Below are 17,715 nucleotides of genomic sequence, written 5' to 3' on the forward strand. Positions count from 1 at the left end.
AGCGGAGGCGGAGCGCCGGCAGCAGGGCAGCCCACCCGGGGTGCCAGGGCCACCCTACTTATTAACCCCCATTACCCACTCGGCGCTAATGTGCCTTTGTCAAAGCCAGGAAGAAATTTCCCAGCTGTTGGTGACGGAAAGGCCACCTGGGCGCTTCTGCGCAAGCCGGGGAGCGGGGCCGGTGGCGGTGGGGACAGGGGGGTGACCCCACAGCTCCGCGGGACGGGCACCGCTGGCGTTCCCGGGATCGCGGTGCTGAGCTGCACAGCCCCCGCAGAGGGGACCTGAGCAAAACCTCCTTTTGCTAACCTCTTCTTGCTAAAAAGGGACACTAAAACCCCCCCCGCTGCCCCCCCCCCCCCCAGCAGGCAAACTGCACACAGCTCATTCCCTTTGCACCTGTTTATTTGTAAATTATTCCTGAGCAGCTGGTAAGGTGCTTTTACAAGTACCCTGCCTACATCCCAAAGGCATCCTTGATGTCTGTGTAACCCCAATATAGCCCAAGCATACGAACGCTTATAGAGAGTCTGATTGTGATTAAATACTAGGAGTAGGGAGAGGGAGAGAGAGCAACATTATTTAAAGCATCATATTGAAAGGATCTTACCTAATTCCTTTGGTTTGAGCAATACTGTGGAAGGAGAGTCTGGATACGGCAGAGATCACCTGGAAATGAGAGAAAAAGATGGTGGTGTGCTTACTGAGGACAGAGGAAGGTTTGGTGGGAACTTGAGGACCCACAGGCCGGTATTTGGACCTCAACACCCACTGAAATGGATGTGCTCCTGTCCCCCCATCAGTGCCACCGTACGTCACCATCAGGGCTCGGAGGACGCTCTCAGTGCAACCACTGCTTTTGGTTTTACCACTGAGCATAAAAGACATTTCACCCTCAGCTATAAAGACATCCATTCAACGGCATCATCTATGGAAACTCCAACCCATCATCATCTATGGAAACTCCAACCCATCATCCATATAATACGTCCAGACCTGCTCCAATAGGTTTTATGCATCACCACTGAAAAAAAAAAAACCCTCTTACTTTGTATTGTATTACAAAAGGTTTATAACTCCTTTCGTCTCTCCCCACGCAAAATGTTCTTATTGAGGCAAACTTGCCAAGACCGAATGGTTTTGACTTCTTGCATTTCAATAAAGATGCATCATCAGTTTGTCAGAGGTGAGTGCAGACCATCGCCCTTTTCTGGCAGAAAACAGCCAGAAGTGATTCAACAAGGAAATATTTTCATCAGCATCACAATCAGAAACAGTAAAGCCACCAGCTTTTTCTGAAAACTCCCATTTTTGATGGGAGTTTTAATTGCTACGCAGAATTTTCAATGCAGACAAACAAAGAATGGTTTTAGTCCCTTATAGATATAAAACATGTTTTACTCTCGCTCCTATTCATCATTTCAAAGCCAGATTGAAAAAACAAACCTATTATTTTTGGACCGGTTTCCTGTCCACTGGAACGAATAGCGATGCCAGCGTCCAGGACCCGCATAAAGGACTTTTTGAGCAGTCCCTTCTGTCTGGAAGCCTCTCTCCCTCCCACACTATTACCCCAGAACGTCAATCAGAGTTGCATCGCGGTTCCTCCTGCAAATCCTCCCCTCTGCAAGAGGCACATGGAAGCACCGAGCTGGTTTTGGGGGGATGCACGCACGCAGCTCCCCAGGACTGCCCTGGAGCCTGTTCCAAACCCTGTCTTCTCCCCCACACTTTTGCGACCTTCCTCCCTCTAATTTTTCTTTTCTTTTACCACCGCCATGAATTCCAGCCCGGCTGTCGGCCTCCGGTGCCCCACGCGTGGACCCGAAGCCGGGGCAGCAACAAAGGGGCTGCCACAGTTTGGCATTTAGCGGTTGACTTTCACGCGGAGAACAGAGGGGGTGAATTATTCAAGAGGGCCCACGAGACTCTGTGCACGTCCAGACTGGGCCACGCTCCCCCCTGGTATCAATTGTCACTTGCGGGAGTTCAGCGCAGAAAGGAGCTCCAGAGCACGAGGGAATTTTCCTCGCTCCTCGGATGCCTTTCTTGCCCCCGTGCGATGCTTCGAGCGAAACAGGGCCTTACCAAAGCGTCCTTCCACCTCTTGTTTTTTAAGATGCTGCTCCTCACAGTTCCCTCTAAGCAGAGGATGTGGCTAAGGGAGTATTTATTATTATTATTATTATTATTATTATTATTATTATTATTATTATTCAAAGCATTATTTTTGCTACTGATGTCATGAGCATATTTTGGCCTATTTCCCAATTTCGAGAGCCCATCTAGATGGCTACCAGACCACCACCCCTGGCACGCCGGGTTTTCCGGGGATGCTCCGGAGCCACCGATTACGGACCGTAATTACTGTGCAACGAGAAGCGAAACGGTAAACTTTCTCAAGCAGAAATTTAGCGCCACGAATGTAAACACGGCGAAGGTCCTCATTTTCCTGTAATCTAATGGAAAAGCAGCCTGGGGAAAGGTTGGTGGCTTCTGGAAAAGATGCTTCAGCCACGTGCTGGCCTGCCGGTGAGCGGCGGGCTCCCAGCGCCGGCCGGCGAGATTCCCACCTCCGCTTCAGGGAGGCGTTAAACAAGCCCGGCTCTCCCAAATCCCTCCCACACCCCCACCCCCGGCCCGGCTCTGGCTTTGAGAAGCGTCAAGCAAAGACGTGGCTTCCGGTAATGTCATGCTTCACTCAGCAAATCTGCTCCGGAGAAGCCGGAAAGGGCTGAGCCCCCTCAGGAGGAGAAGGCGGCCCAGCCTAGCTCCATGCCGAAGTCTAAAGTGCGCTCTAAAAGCGCACCCTCTCACTTCCATCCGCATTTTTAAGGAAGGTTGGCTTTGCCTTTAGAAACCACCTGAGCAGCAACAGGAGAAAGAAGGTTAAAGCATCCCTGGGAGTCAAAGAAATCGGCTCTTGCACCCCAAATTGTCAGCCACTTAAAAAGACCACTCCAGGCACGTTATTGCGTCTCTCCGTGCCGCAGTCTCCCATCCCTAAAGCTCTCCCCAGCTCGGGAGAGGACCGAGTTCATTGGCGCCCACGAAAGGCTCCAGGGCTCGTGGAGGCAGAGCCGCGGCGCAGAGCATCGCTGCCGGCGGAGCGGTACCTGCCAACGCCGGGCCCAGCCGGGCCGCGCGGAGGCTGGAGAGCCCGCTGGCACCCCCCAGCCCCGCTCCACGGGGCTTAAAATAGTCCCGGGGAAGTCCTAGACTGACTGAATGAGTCTCTTCTGGGGTCTATTATTAGACTTCTAAAGTACAAAAAATCAGCTTATGAATCAGACAGTTACACCGCAGGGTTTGACTTCCAGGGAAATTTTAAGAGAAAAGCGCACTGTTCTCCCCGCCAACAATTTTTGCTTTGTTCTTTGATGAAAAGCCCCAAGCGCTGAACGTCCTGGCACATCAAAGCCCGGGACCCGGATCCGGCGACGAGGCAGCGCGCGCAGAGGCGCTCAGCTACGCTCAGGCTCCCGAAACGACGCTCAGGTACGCGAGCGAAGCCACCCACTTCGAGGGATCGGGTACAAAGAGCCTCCACGAAGCTTGGCACCTCCGAAACCCAGGCTGCACAGGAACCGTCCCAGTGTCAGGGAGCATCTTTCCACCAGCAGCTCCCGCCAAGGCAGTGGCCGGCAGCCAGCAAAGCCAAGTGCAGCGCCGCTCCTCTGCCACAGCTCCCGCGCTCCGGCCCGCCGCCCCCGGCCAGGGAAGCATGCGTTAAAGGATAAGTAACCCTCTCAATTTCAACAGGATCAAACGACGCTCTTAAAAGTAAGGCGATCCCGAAGTGTTTGCTAAACGGTGTCTCGTTTTCCCCGTAAAGCAGCTTCTTATTCGCAGAGAAACCCCGCGAGGTTTCCCGCCGCTGCCGGCTATCGTTCTGCACCGGGGCAGGCAGGCTCCGCGCCGCAGGCACCCACGCAGCCGTGGGCACGAGGGGTCCCTGAGCTCAGCCGAGGCTTTTCGTGGCTGCCGCAGTACAAGGACGTATTAATACAACTAATAGAGATACGACGCTTTAGTGGAATTACGGTTCACCGGTTTTATTTATACCTCTCCTTTCTTTTACGGCAGCCGGGAAACGCAGAGGCTTGGTTTCCCAAGGCAGAAAATACAATCAAAAAAGACCTCTTGCCACGGGGTATCAGTTCCCTCTGCGTTTATGCTGATTATTTCACAAGCTCAGACCTTCGGGTTGCCCTTTTTAAAACTCACCAACTGCTCGACACGGGGAATCTGGCAGAACTGAGGCTGCTGCACCCCGCAAGCGCTCCCGGAGCGCACCGGCAGCCGCGAGCAACAGCTTCCAAACGCGCCACCAAAACCGCGTCCCCACCGAGCGCCGTGGCACCGCACCGGCCGGGGTAGCGCCGACGGCTCTTCCGGTCCCGTCCCGGGGGACGGCACCCTGCTCAGCTCCGGCAGACGAGAGGGTTGGCAAAGTCATCTGAAGACGCTGCTGGGGAAAACTGTACTTTCATCTGTGCGTTTGTCTTCTGGGCGAAGGAGGGCTGTGGGCTGACACAACAGGGGCTTACGCTGATTTATTATTACTTCTTCACCCATTTCTCAATGCAATTTCCTCCAAGAAAACTGCCTTCAGCACGCAAACGTCACCATAAAAGCTACATTAACGTCCCGCTGGCAATAAGACGCCAGAAACGGAGCTACGAAGGTGAGCAGTGCAGGTGATGTACAGACGGACTTTCTCTACAGTTGACCTGCAAAGGGTTAGTGGGGGATTTCTGGTGGTGGTGAGGGATGCCCTTCGCGTTCCTGACGTTCCCGTTTGCCTCGTGTTTTCAGACATGAGCCGAACCCGAGCCCCAGCTGAGCGTTTAGCGACCAGCACGCCCCCCGCAGCGACGTGGCTGCTGAGAACCAACAGAACCAGAAAGGGAGCGCGAGGGCTGCGCTCGGGACCCCAGAGGCTGAGCATCAGAGGTCTCGTGGAGATCCTGATTTCAAAAAAGGCACCAAGTTTTGCACCTCGTGGGGGAAAAAATAATAAAGGAAAGTCTCAAACTGGGCTCATCACATTCACTGGTCACTTGGCAACCTGGCTGAGTAAAGAAATGGGATTTTTGAAAAGAAAAAAAAAAAAACAAGTAAACCCCACCACTACCACCATAAGAAACTCACCACTTTTCGTCTTCCTTACTACCAACATTTTCTTTTAGAAATTACAGATTTAAAAATAAACCCAAGCAAAAGAAAAAATAAATGATGACACGCGCTGCTCTTCTATTTCCTCCAGCATCGTTTATTGCTGATGGTATCTCTGTGCATCTAGAAAACCCTCAAATAAACTCTTTCCTCATTTGAAAAAAAAAACAAAAAACCAACCCAAACTGATCTGGCTGGGCTGGAGAACACTTTGCACGGGAAGAACTGCCCAGCTCCGCTCCCCGCGCGCCCGCAGAGCCCGGGCGAGACGAGGGGGCACCCCGGGCTCGCAGCCCCTGCCGAGCCCCAGCGAGGCCCCGCGATCCCAGAACAAACGAATATTTGCTTCTAAGCAAATCAGCAGCTCTGCGCAGCGGTGATAAGCGCGGGCAGAGCCCTCAAGGCTGCCACCTCTGCACGTGCCCTTCGGAGGGCGGTTGCAGAGCCTGAAATTACAGGGAGTAAAGTAATTTTCTGGTTTGCCCCGAAGCTCATGAAGGACAAAATAAGTCCTCAGGCCAAACATCCCCAGCCTCCGTGTGAGCAGAAAGCCGACCCCAAATTCAGAGACAAGCTGGCTAAATGATTTCAGAGTTGGATAACGGCATCAAATAGTAAAACCACTGATGCGAGGAGTCCCAGGGACAGAGCTGCTAAAATAAAAGCAGCCATGAGAGCAAGTAGGATTTGATCCAGTTGCCTCCAGTTTCTGGAGCTGGAGAACCCTGTATTTTCTCCCACTGGTGCCCATGGCAGTGGGTGGTGAGGTGGCCGATCAGCTCGTGTTTGCTCTTCTCCACCTGCTGAGGAGCATCCTTGCCCACCTGGAGCCCCCAACATAGGAAAGCCATGGACCTGTTGGAGCGGGGCCAGAGGAGGCCATGGAGATGCTGGGAGGGCTGGAGCCCCTCGGCTGGGAGGACAGGCTGGGAGAGGTGGGGGGGGTCAGCCTGGAGAAAAGAAGGCTCCGGGGAGACCTCAGAGCCCCTTCCAGTGCCTAAAGGGGCTCCAGGAGAGCTGGGGAGGGACTCTGGACTAGGGAGGGGAGACATAGGATGAGGGGGAATGGCTTCAAACTGGAAGAGGGGAGATTTAGGTGAGATATTGGGAAGCAATTCTTGGCTTTGGGGGCGGTGAGCCCCTGGCGCAGGGTGCCCCGAGAAGCTGTGGCTGCCCCATCCCTGGAGGGGTTCAAGGCCGGGTTGGACGGGGCTGGGAGCAACCTGGGCTGGGGGGGGGGTGGCCCTGCCCGGGGCAGGGGGGGGCACTGGGTGATCTTCAAGTTCTCTTCCAACCTAAACCATTCAATGCTTCTATGATCTCCCCACACCTTCCACCCAGCGGCACACCCCCCTGCCCGGGCTGTGCACAACCAGGATCGGATATTTGCAAACCAAAGTGTCACCAGCAGTTTCCAGCCTCCCATCTCCTCCATTTGCATATGCCTCTCCCGGGGTTCGTACCGCAGCTAGACCAGTACACAGAGTCAGCGTAGCCAAGCCCCGAGTGTGAAAGCCAACACAAAACACAACCTGCTCGTTCTGGATCAGTTATTTGTGCTCTGTGTGTGTTACTGCTTAATGCACAAACCTGCAATACCCTACAGCATGTGTGCAGCGAGCACACCAAACATCAAACCCGCAGCTGCCTTCCAGCCCTCTCCCTGGACACCGCGCAGCCGGGGCTGATACCACTTGAGCATCCCACAGACGTTGCCGGGAATTCCTTAAATCAACATCTCCCGATACAGCCCGGTACCCGAGCAGAGCATCGCTGTACGTGGCTACGGCGGGAGAGCGGCAGCCCCCGCCAGGCAGGAGGAAGTCAGACCGCAGTGATTTATTTCCCTAGGATGCCAAGGGAGGGCATCAAATGGGTTTGATTTCCCTCCACCCAGGGCTCTCTCAGCTGGACCTCATCCACCCAGCTGGCTGGCTGCTGAGGATGAGGGCTATTAAATACTAATCCGTTTGGACAACTGGATTGTGCCTTTCCAGGTCGCATGTGCCTGCCTGAACGGTTTCCCCCGCAGCTCCTCTTCGCCCGCCCAGGGATGCCACGGCTTCGCCTCCCGTTCCCACTCCTGCCAGGCAGAAAGGCAGTGTGCGGGGCAAGCGTGGCGTTTGACGGCACGCAGCATTCGGAGAGGCGCCAGCTGAGCGGATTTCGGCTGATACGTATTTGATAAGGATTTTAAATCAAAGCCAGGGAAGATCTCCCGCGACGGTGTGTCCGTGGTGGGCATCTCTCCCTGTATTTCACTACAAGGACCATGCGACAGATGGGGAACTCTGTGACGGAGGTATGGGAAAGCCTATTCCCTCCTCCAACAAACACCCATTCCGGGGATCCTTGACTGATTTATTGATTTTTTTGATGATCCCTTTTGATTTATTGAAATTTCAGCAACTTGCGACCTTGCTGTGGAGCTGCAGATGAGCTTTAGAGCACCCACCAAACCACAGGAGATGGAAGAACCAGAAATGTAAAACAAAACCCATTTGCCAGAGCAGGTGGGGAACGAGAGGACTGCTCAGCTTCCAGCACCCCTCTGGGTTTGCTGCTCCCTCGGACTCAAAGATGTGTGTGCAGCGTTAAGTGCTGTTCTCAGGGAAGCAGTAAATATCATCCTCAAGCCCAAACGGGGGATGGGCAGAGAGCTGGCCAGGGATGCTGGGGCCGCGCGCCTCCCCGGGGCTGGACTGCTGGGCTGGACCTCCACTCCGCCAACGGGATGCAGGAAAACCAAGTACAGGCTGGATTTTGCTTCTGAGATTGAGCGAGGCAGGCTGGACGTACCCGCTCCTTCCTTTTCTAAAGGGATCCTTGGTCACGGAAGTAGAAAAGAGTTAAAATAATCTCAGGTGAACATCTGACACAGATTGTCCCCAAGACCTCTTAGCCACAGTTCAGAGCTCCGTGTCAGACTGCGTTATGGTTACTGCTGCCTTACAGGGACGAGCGATTACACCTCTCAAGATAATGAGGTTAAGCCCTCTAACGAGAGCCCATCGTCAAGAGATGCACTTTCCGGGCAAAAGCATCTTTACCAAAACTCCTCTGAGAAAGCAGGAGGAACACGCGGGGGAGTTCTGCGTCCTCTCCTCACAGGGAGTGACTCCCCAGCCAGGCTGCCGTCACCGGAGCATTTGCCAAAGAAAAGCTGCGGTACGTATAGCATTTTTTACAGACCTGACTAAAAAGGTCTAAAATAGGTTCCCAGCCTGGCAGTCCGCGCAGCATCTGGGCACCAGCAGCGTTCCCCATGCCCACGGCTCTGCTCCCCGGCGCCCCAGCACCGAGCCCTGTCAGTGGCACACGTGAGCCTTGCCATGCTGGGGACGCAGCGGGGAGGCAGCCCAGAGCATCCGCATCCCAAATCAGAAATCCTCTACAGTTGCAACCCACGGCTGCCGTGTCCTCAAGGGACCCTCACAAATCCATATTCGATAAGCACTGGATAACACTTCGGTGTAACGAGGGTGTAAGTGAGCTCGATGCCTTTAACCCCCTCACTATCCCTGAGGTTTCAAGACGGGGAGAGGGGCAACACGGCTGGGGGAGCACCCGTACCCCCTGCTATACTGCCACCCCCCCAGCACTGGGATGCATCACCTGCTGGAACTGCAAAGGCAACGAAAGCCCAGAGCTCCCCGGGGGGAGCAGGAGGAGTTGGGCAAAAATTGGCCTGATGCAGAACGGGTCATCCCCAAAGAGAAGGGAGGAAATCCCCACGGGAGCAAAGGGGAGAAAGCGCATCGTTCTCCTGTGCTCCCCGTGGTGCCGCTGGCACTGCCGCAGCCCTGCAGGGAGCAAGCTCCATCTCCGCATCAATCCCAGACGGCAAATTACATTAGAAAAGAGGAGAGGAGCAGGACGCTGGGGGGAGAAAGGAGATTCTGGAGCTGATCCTCAGCCGCTATAAAACCACCCCCAGTCCCGCCAGCTGCTCTGATTTACAGCCCGGACTCTGTTTCGGGGCTCCGGTAACTCCAGGGCTCCGGGCAGCTCCTCCACTCCCAGAGCGCTGCTGCGCCATGAAGCTGTGCCGTTAGCTGTGATGCGCTGCTCTAAGCACCGCTGCCATTACACTCTATGTGTTTGGTTGGTCTTTTTCAAAATGGGGCTGTTGTTAAACCCAGCATTATTTTGCATTAAACCCATGATTTGACCACACTACGTGTTGGGGCTGCAAATAGTAAGTCACTGGCAAAGCCTCTGCTGCTTCCCAGTGGGAACAGGGCTTGTATCATTTTAACACGTTTATTTTGAGCGCTTCGGAGCCGGCATAACGTCTGCTATGGTGGAGCCTTGGAGTCACTGCAAAACCAGCAACATCCCCCGAACAAGGAGTAACTCGTACGGCTTTAGAGCTACTGGTAGAAAAGCTCTGCACCATATCACATCATCGTAAGCTTCCCAGATGCACACACGTCCTCTCTCATATTTAAAGACACCAATCTGTCTTCTCCTATTACGGAGCAGCTGAGTATCGGAGGGAACGTTGTCGCAGGTCTCTTAGGGGACCCAAAGCCCCAATGCCTGCGCGTAAGGAGGCGTCTGCTCCTCCGCGTGTCCCCTTTGTGATATGGCTGTCCCCATCCCACAGCAAACACACCGAGCCAGGACCAAGGCCGGGCTGAGTCCCTCGCCCCCCCCCGGGACACGGGGACGACGCGAAGGCAAGCGAGGGGCAGAAGCGAAGCAGCGCCAGAGGCAGAAGCGCCGCGAGCTGCGCACAAGCCGGAGCGCGGTCCCGCTGTGCCGCTCCCCGCACCGCCCACGGCTCCCAGCGCGGAAATTAATGCCCTGAAACTATAGTGCTTTCTTTAGGCTGCCAAGTTCCTTTAATACAACAGCAATAAATACTTATTCCACTACTTAATGGCCCCTCTCCTCCGACACGGATGCTGAGCTTCTGTCTCGTTCGGTTACTTTAGCTATCACTATCTGACTGCCTGGCAACCACTGGAGTGAGGAGCTGCCTTTGATGGGACTTTAAAAGCCTGGCGGGGGGAGAACCCAAGCAGCTTCTCAAGTGAGCTACCACGAAAGCCAACTGACATGAACTGGAAATGCGTCTGCTGCTGAACACAGCAACAGAGATTGCCTGTACAGCATCCCAGAGTGGTGGGGGTGGGAAGGGCCCTCTGGAGCTCCCCCAGTGCCACCCCCCGCCAGAGCAGGGGCACCTCCAGCAGTGGCACAGGACACGTCCAGGCGGGTTTGGAATGGCTCCGGAGGGGGAGACTCCCCGCCTCTCTGGGCAGCTGTGCCAGTGCTCTGCCGCCTGCACAGGAGAGAAGTCCCTCCTCAGGTTGAGATGGAACTTCCTATGGTCACGTTTGTGCCCGTTCCCTCTTGTCCTGTCACTGGGCACCGCTGAGAAAAGGCTGTTCCCACCCCCCGGTGCCCTCCCTGTAGGTATTGATGAGCATTGATAAGATCCCCCCTCAGTCTTCTCTTCTCTGGACTGAAAAGCCCCGAGTCCCTCAGCCTTTCCTCGCAAGAGAGATGCTCCAGTGCCCTCATCATCTCTGTAGCCCTTTGCTGGGCCCTCTCCAGCAGTTCCCTGTCCTCCTTGACCCGGGGAGCCCCGAACTGGCCACAGTGCTCCAGATGTGGCCTCCCCGGGGCAGAGCAGAGGGGGAGGATGACCTCCCTCCACCTGCTGGCCACGCTCTTCTTGATGCTTCTTCGATGGCCCCAAAACACTCGAAGCAGCAAGCTCAGCCCTCAGGGAGAGCTCATCAGCACCCATGACGAGAGCTCAGGGCACAGGGCGAGAGGACGGCGAGGGCTACGCTCAGCAAAGCCACTAGTTTGGGGCAAACTCCATAGCAAGGAAGAGCGTTAATTAAATATTAAGCTAAACTATTTCAGCACCGGTGTGCAGCAGCGCGTGAAAGCGAATCCAAGGATCAGAGGGACGTGTGGTTAAACACGAGATGGGCTGGAGGCTCCGTCTCTCCAGGGCAGCCCGGCAATGAAAGGCAGAAAGCATGTTCTTTGGTCGGCACAGACGGCAATCGGACACACAGCCCTATGGCACAGACCGTGGGAGACTCAACCCAGCCTGATTTTAAAAGAGGAATTGTCCTCTCTTGGGTTTCACAGAAGGTGGAGGAGAGGGATGCGATGTTTTCCCCATACTGATCTTGAGATTTTAGTGTTATTCACTTATTTGCACATATCTGTGACTCTCAGGGCCTCCTGGAGAGCTGCCCTTGTATTTCTCTCCCTCTGGAAGTATCTCCCCGTGTCACTGCCCGGGGGTGCTGCATCGCCTCCCCGGCTTTGCCCGGCACCATGACCCCTCATTTCTCCTGCAATCCCAGCGTGTCCCAGCATACACTGGCTTTGCTGACCTGAGAGGCGCAAGCCGGTCAAATTTTGCCTTTGCTTCGAGTGATAATGGAATATATTTGGGCAAAGGGACCCAGCAGGGAGAAGAAGCTTCATTTTTATCGCAGCTGGGATTTCAGCATCCTGCGGATGGACGCCCAAAGACGAGGAGGATTCCCAGAAAGGCCTGAGCACGGGGAGTCCGAGCGGAGGGCTGGCTGCTTTCCTCCAGACCACGGATATTACAAAATCCTCTTTAGAAAAACTGCCGCGTGCAAGTGGAGAGGGTTCACTTGCATAGCTTCGTAACAGCTAGAAAAGCTGGCTACAAAAGCGTGTCCTTCGGGAAACACAGGCGACGAAGCCAGGGAACTGTGCTTTCCTGGAAATTAGAGGAGGGGAAAACCACAAAACAAACGGGCTAAAGCAGGAGTTGTTTGGTTCAGGTCCTTCGCACAGCCACCGAGCGAACCTCCCTGGACGGCTGCGATGGCTCCGTTGGCACCGGCCCGCGCCGCAGCTCCTCGCCTCCGTGCCCCAACGCAGCTCTCCGCTCCGTCCGGCCAAGCCGGCTCCTTCCCTCTGCCCCCAATTAACATCGCAGCGGATCCCTAATGAAGCTGGACAGATGCCGAGAGCCGAGCAGCAGAGGAGGGAGCCGAGCGCGGCGCGGCGGGCAGGCAGGGATGCTGGCGCTGGGCACGGCGGCGAAGACACATCCGCTGGGGAGCTCTGCCATCAGCTTACACCGAAAGCACGTAAGAGGAATCAATTCGCCTTTAAAGAAGGAAAAAAAAGTTGCTGGCCGGGTGCAAGGGGGGGCAACGCAAGGCCGGGACAGCTGATTCCTCTCAAAGTCTAACCCAGCGTCCCGAATGGCAGGGAGCAGGTTTCCCCGAGGCGTCCCCCTGCCGCACGGCCCTCCCCGCGCTGGGACAAGACGCACGACGTTGTACTGCGGGCGCTGCGTCACACAGACCAACGCCTGCCTTCGGCTTTTGTAAGCAAGTACACGTGTAACTTTCCTGATATCCCCAACACACAAATTCCCACTGACGCATCCTAGACTCTAGGACAGAACCCGTGGATATAAGCGGCGCGGGCGGACCTTGGGACACCCGACGAGGCTCCTGGAGCACCCCCGTACCGCTACGGTCACACAGTTCTCACCGCGCAGTAGCGTGGTGCCCAAGGGAAAGGCAGCATCTCTGCCCAGTACACGGAGAGCAGCATTCAGAAAGCACGGCCGTGCTATCCCGCATCCTATTTGAAGCCCCCAAAGTAGTGGGGAGAAATGCGATTACACTCCTAGATAAGAATTGTGCCTAAAAGCAAGACCGGGGAAGTCAACCAAGTCCCCAGCCGGGCCCTCGGGTGCCAGTTTGAGCAGACGCTGTTTTGAAAGTAGCTTCCCACGCTTTACTCACTCTTCCCTTCTAAAATCTTCCTGATTTTTTTCCAGAAAAAGGATGCTCGCGTGAGCGTCACTGCTCTGAGGCTACGAAACGCCCTTCTGCCCGCAAAGCGGACAGCCACCGTCCGGCGCGCACCACGGCTTCGCGAGGAATCTGCTGCCAAAGAGACGCCTTTCCTGCCGCCCGCCCTGCCGCCTGCTCCGGGGAGAAGTGACAAGCGGGGAGGAGAATTTCGAAGGAATTAGCTCAAGCGTGGGAAGACGCGAAACGCGTAGGAGGACGTGGGTGCGAACGGCTCCGACCTCGGCTCGCGCAAACCGGTGGAGTCTCCGCTGAAAGCCCCCAAGCTGCGCTGACTTCCACCGCCTGGGTGCTTGGTCCTTCACGCCTAAAGAGGAGCAGGAACAGAGGAGGAAGGGGAAAAAACCCTTAAGCGCTAATTAGCTTAGGAGGCTGGTGAATAGATTTACACAGGCGGCCCGCAAAGCCCTGACCGCGGCGGCTAATTGGGGCACGCAAGGTTGCCGGCAGAGCTCAGCTCGCATCGCCCCGCGTCGTCACGTGGGACCGAGCCACCACAAAGCCACATTGTGCCGAGGTATTTGAGCACGGGGAAGAAAACACCGGCAGAATCATTTCCGTGCAAGGGAAGGAGAAATGTCACCGGCCGATAGCATCGTTCATCGTGCCTTCGTGGTTCCAGGCGGTCCAAACCCTGGCCCTGCTGCTCTGGATCTCTGCAGGCTTTGGAGATCCCAGGAGAGCACCCCTGTCTTGCCCCCAGGGCTCGGAGCTTACCTTGTGCTAAGCAGGGTGGTTATAATTACCACATCTGGGCTATGCACAGATCTAATTATCAGGAAAATTCAGGGGAAGGGCTCCCGCAGCTGACTCCTGACTCCAGCGACCTGACGCAAGTGTCAGGACTGATAGGATGGCCAACCCTTCACGCTACAAGAAGCGGCTGCAGGCAGAGAGGTGTTTGCCTCACACCGTGGGGAACACCCGGACAGGCTGAACTTTGGCCAGAAACCAGCCGGTCCTGCTAAACATCTGAATTCAGGCAGTTTTAGTTAAGTTTCCTCCCCACCTTGCAGGGCATCTACTCCACAACCTCACCCCCTCCTTGTGCTTGAGGGCTCTGGGACCTCCTCTGACCCCAGTCTATAACTCATGATGCCCAAACTTGTGCATCTAAGCAAAATCCCTCATCTTGTGACTCAAAAAGAGCCACACAAACCTTCCCGGGGGGTAAAGCCCATGTCAGAGGTGGCAGTTCCTATCGGGACAGTTTGCACCCTGACTGACATTGCCCAGCACAGGCAGGGCAGGAAAATGAGCAGCGCACCTTAATTCAGGCTGGTGGAAGGTGAGATGGGCACGTGGCGCTGCTGACAGCACCCCAACCGGGGTGTCCTCATCAGGCGTCCCCAGACCTGGAGCCTTCTTTGGACTGGGCTCTAAATTAAAAAGCCGCAAGTGAGGCAAACATGCAAAGGTTTGGTCCTGGTGGCCAAGAAGGCCAATGGCATCCTGGGGGGCACCAAGAAGAGCGTGGCCAGCAGGTGGAGGGAGGTCATCCTCCCCCTCTGCTCTGCCCCGGGGAGGCCACATCTGGAGCACTGTGGCCAGTTCGGGGCTCCCCGGGTCAAGGAGGACAGGGAACTGCTGGAGAGGGCCCAGCAAAGGGCTACAGAGATGATGAGGGCACTGGAGCATCTCTCTTGCGAGGAAAGGCTGAGGGACTCGGGGCTTTTTGGTCCAGAGAAGAGAAGACTGAGGGGGGATCTTATCAGTGCTTATCAATCCTTAAAGGGAGGGCGCCAGGGGGTGGGAACAGCCTTTTCTCAGCGGTGCCCAGTGACAGGACAAGAGGGAACGGGCACAAACGTGACCATAGGACGTTCCACCTCAACCTGAGGAGGGACTTCTCTCCCGTGCGGGCAGCAGAGCACTGGCACAGCTGCCCAGAGAGGGGGGGGTCTCCCCCTCCGGAGCCATTCCAAACCCGCCTGGAGGTGTCCTGTGCCACTGCTGGAGGTGCCCCTGCTCTGGCGGGGGGTGGGATGGGGGAGCTCCAGAGGGCCCTTCCCACCCCCACCACTCTGGGATGCTGTGACTCTGTGAGATGTGCGGCAGCAGAGCGATGTTGTCTCGGTTGTTGTATCAGCTCTGCCCTGAGGGACCCCAGTGACTTCCAGCCACGGGGCTCCTGCTGCCCCGGGGGAGGACGGGGGTCTGTGCAGGGCTCTGCAAGGAGAGGACCTCCCGCAAAAGCATCCCCCCCTCCCCCAGTATTGATTGGATTTGTTGAAACAGATGGAAAAAACAGCTAGTCAGATGCAAAACACAGATATCCAAACCTGCTTCCGAGAAACTGGCTTAAGTCTGCATTAAGTTTAATCCTTTTTGATCAAGGCCTTGGATGTAAGCAGAAAATATTACAGATTTTCACATACCTTTAAGTTCCCATTTCCGCTCTGCTCTGCGATAGAGTTGGGCGGTCAGAGAAAAACATATGGAGCACAAAAAGGGAGGTTTAGGAACATTTTGCATGTGCAGGAGAAATTGAAAGCATCCATATGAAACCAATCCACTGGCACAACGGTAATGTACCTACTGAAGAGAGGGGGCTTGAAATTCTCCTTGGCTTATTTCCTTCATCTTTATTCCAGCTGCTGAAGAAAAAAATGCAGCAGTATTTTAAAACAAAACAAAACAAAACAAAACAAAACAAAACAAAAAAAACCAAAACAACAACATAAAACCCATAAAAAAAAAAAAAACAAACACTACAGAAAGCGCTAAAAAGCCAGTTCTCTGCATTTTGCGGAGCCCCCTGATTTCTGGCACGGGCATGGCATCCACACACGTGTTTCTCCACTGAAGTTTAAGTCCCTTCCAGCCCCAGAGCAGTAGCACTGACAGGGGCTGCCCACACCAGGAGCTGGATATGTAGGAGCAGTTCCAAAGCCATCTGCAGAGCGGCAGAGCACGGACAGGTTTGTCCCTCCCTGCAGCACAGCCGGGGGGCTTCTCATGGAGGGTCAGACCGCAGCCGTTCCGCTGAATGAAAAGCATCACAGAATGGTTTGGGTTGGAAGGGACCTTGAAGACCATCCAGTGCCCCCCCCTGCCCTGGGCAGGGCCACCTCCCCCCAGCCCAGGTCGCTCCCAGCCCCGTCCAACCCGGCCTTGAACCCCTCCAGGGATGGGGCAGCCACAGCTCCTCGGGGCACCCTGCGCCAGGGGCTCACCGCCCCCACAGGGAAACATTTCTTCCTGATATCTCATCTAAATCTCCCCTCTTCCAGTTTGAAGCCATTCCCCCTCATCCCATCACTCCATGCCCTTGTAAAAAGTCCCCCCCCAGCTCTCCTGGAGCCCCTTTAGGCACTGGAAGGGGCTCTGAGGTCTCCCCGGAGCCTTCTCTTCTCCAGGCTGACCCCCCCACCTCTCCCAGCCTGTCCTCCCAGCAGAGGGGCTCCAGCCCTCCCAGCATCTCCGGGGCCTCCTCTGGCCCCGCTCCAACAGCTCCATCTCCTTCTTGCACTGAGGACGCCAGCGCTGGACGCCGCACTGCAGGGGGTAGGTCTCACCAGAGCGCGGTAGGATCCCGCTTCAAGCGTGGGGCACCTACAGGTTGATGCTTCAGAAACCACCATGGTCCAAGGCCCCAGAGGCAGCAGAAGCTTTTCTACGGAATTCTCAGGCTTTGAGCCCTGGACGCGTCTTGTGGCTGTACCACAACTGCAGCCGGGGGGTGGGCGGGGGCAGGGACCCCGCGCTACCCGCACAGCATCGCTCAGTGCCCCAGGGAGCTTCATGGAGACAAAGCCCCTCATAAAGCCCTCCTGCAGCACACGAGCAGCAGCTTAACCATCGCAAGGTGTTTGAGACTAGCTGCCTTTTCCAAACCGGTAGAAAACTCGTTTAAGCTCAAAGACATTCCTATAATACTAAAGTACACAAAAGGGGTAGGAAGCAATAGGTACTGCAGACGGCAGCTTTGGGGGTTTGGTTGGGAATTGCTGCTCTGACGTGTTCGAAGGCAGAAGCGCACGTTTGCCGGGATGTGGGACCTTTCCCACCGGAGCCGCTTTCCCCGCGGCTACACAGAGCCGGGGCTCGCAGCAAGAATCCCAAATGGGAAAGCCGCAGGGATGGGTCATTTTCATTTCTACAGCTTTAAGTTTAAAAAAAGGGCGGGGGGGGGGGGGGGGGGATGAGAAGAGAAGGAAGCTGCGGAAGAACTTGATGTGCTGTAAGAACTGGAGCCGATGACAAGAGGTAGAACAAGAGGGAATGGGCACAAACGTGACCATAGGACGTTCCATCTCAACCTGAGGAGGGACTTCTCTCCTGTGGGGGCGGCAGAGCACTGGCACAGCTGCCCAGAGAGGGGGGGGTCTCCCCCTCCGGAGCCATTCCAGACCCGCCTGGAGGTGTCCTGTGCCACGGCTGGAGGTGCCCCTGCTCTGGCGGGGGGTGGGATGGGGGAGCTCCGGAGGGCCCTTCCCACCCCAACCACTCTGGGATGCTGTGACCTCCAGAGCCACGTGCCGCGGGACCACAGAGCCGGCGGGGCTCAGCCGCGGGTGCTGGGGGGGGGCCGGGGCTCCGCGCTGCCCCTACCCCTGCCCCGGCACCGCCAAACGCAAACTCACACCGAGCAGAAACAACTCAGCAGAAAGGGAGAACGGTAGGAAGCGAAGCACAGGAAAGCAAGCATAAACTTTATTTCATTAACCCTAATCTTCTCCCGGACCCCGGAGAG

General features: G+C 55.8%; 1 protein-coding gene across 1 annotated transcript in view; it reads right to left on the reverse strand.

The window, feature by feature from the left end:
* VAV2 (vav guanine nucleotide exchange factor 2) overlaps positions 1-17,715 on the reverse strand; it is a 158,193-nt gene that overhangs the window by 53,872 nt on the left and 86,606 nt on the right. The window contains exon 3 of the mRNA XM_082492622.1: positions 611-669. Coding sequence (XP_082348748.1) covers positions 611-669 — 59 coding nt within the window. The remainder of the gene's footprint in view (positions 1-610; positions 670-17,715) is intronic.

The sequence above is a fragment of the Vanellus vanellus genome, assembly GCF_965231255.1.
Source record: "Vanellus vanellus genome assembly, chromosome: 18".
Lineage (NCBI taxonomy): Eukaryota > Metazoa > Chordata > Aves > Charadriiformes > Charadriidae > Vanellus > Vanellus vanellus.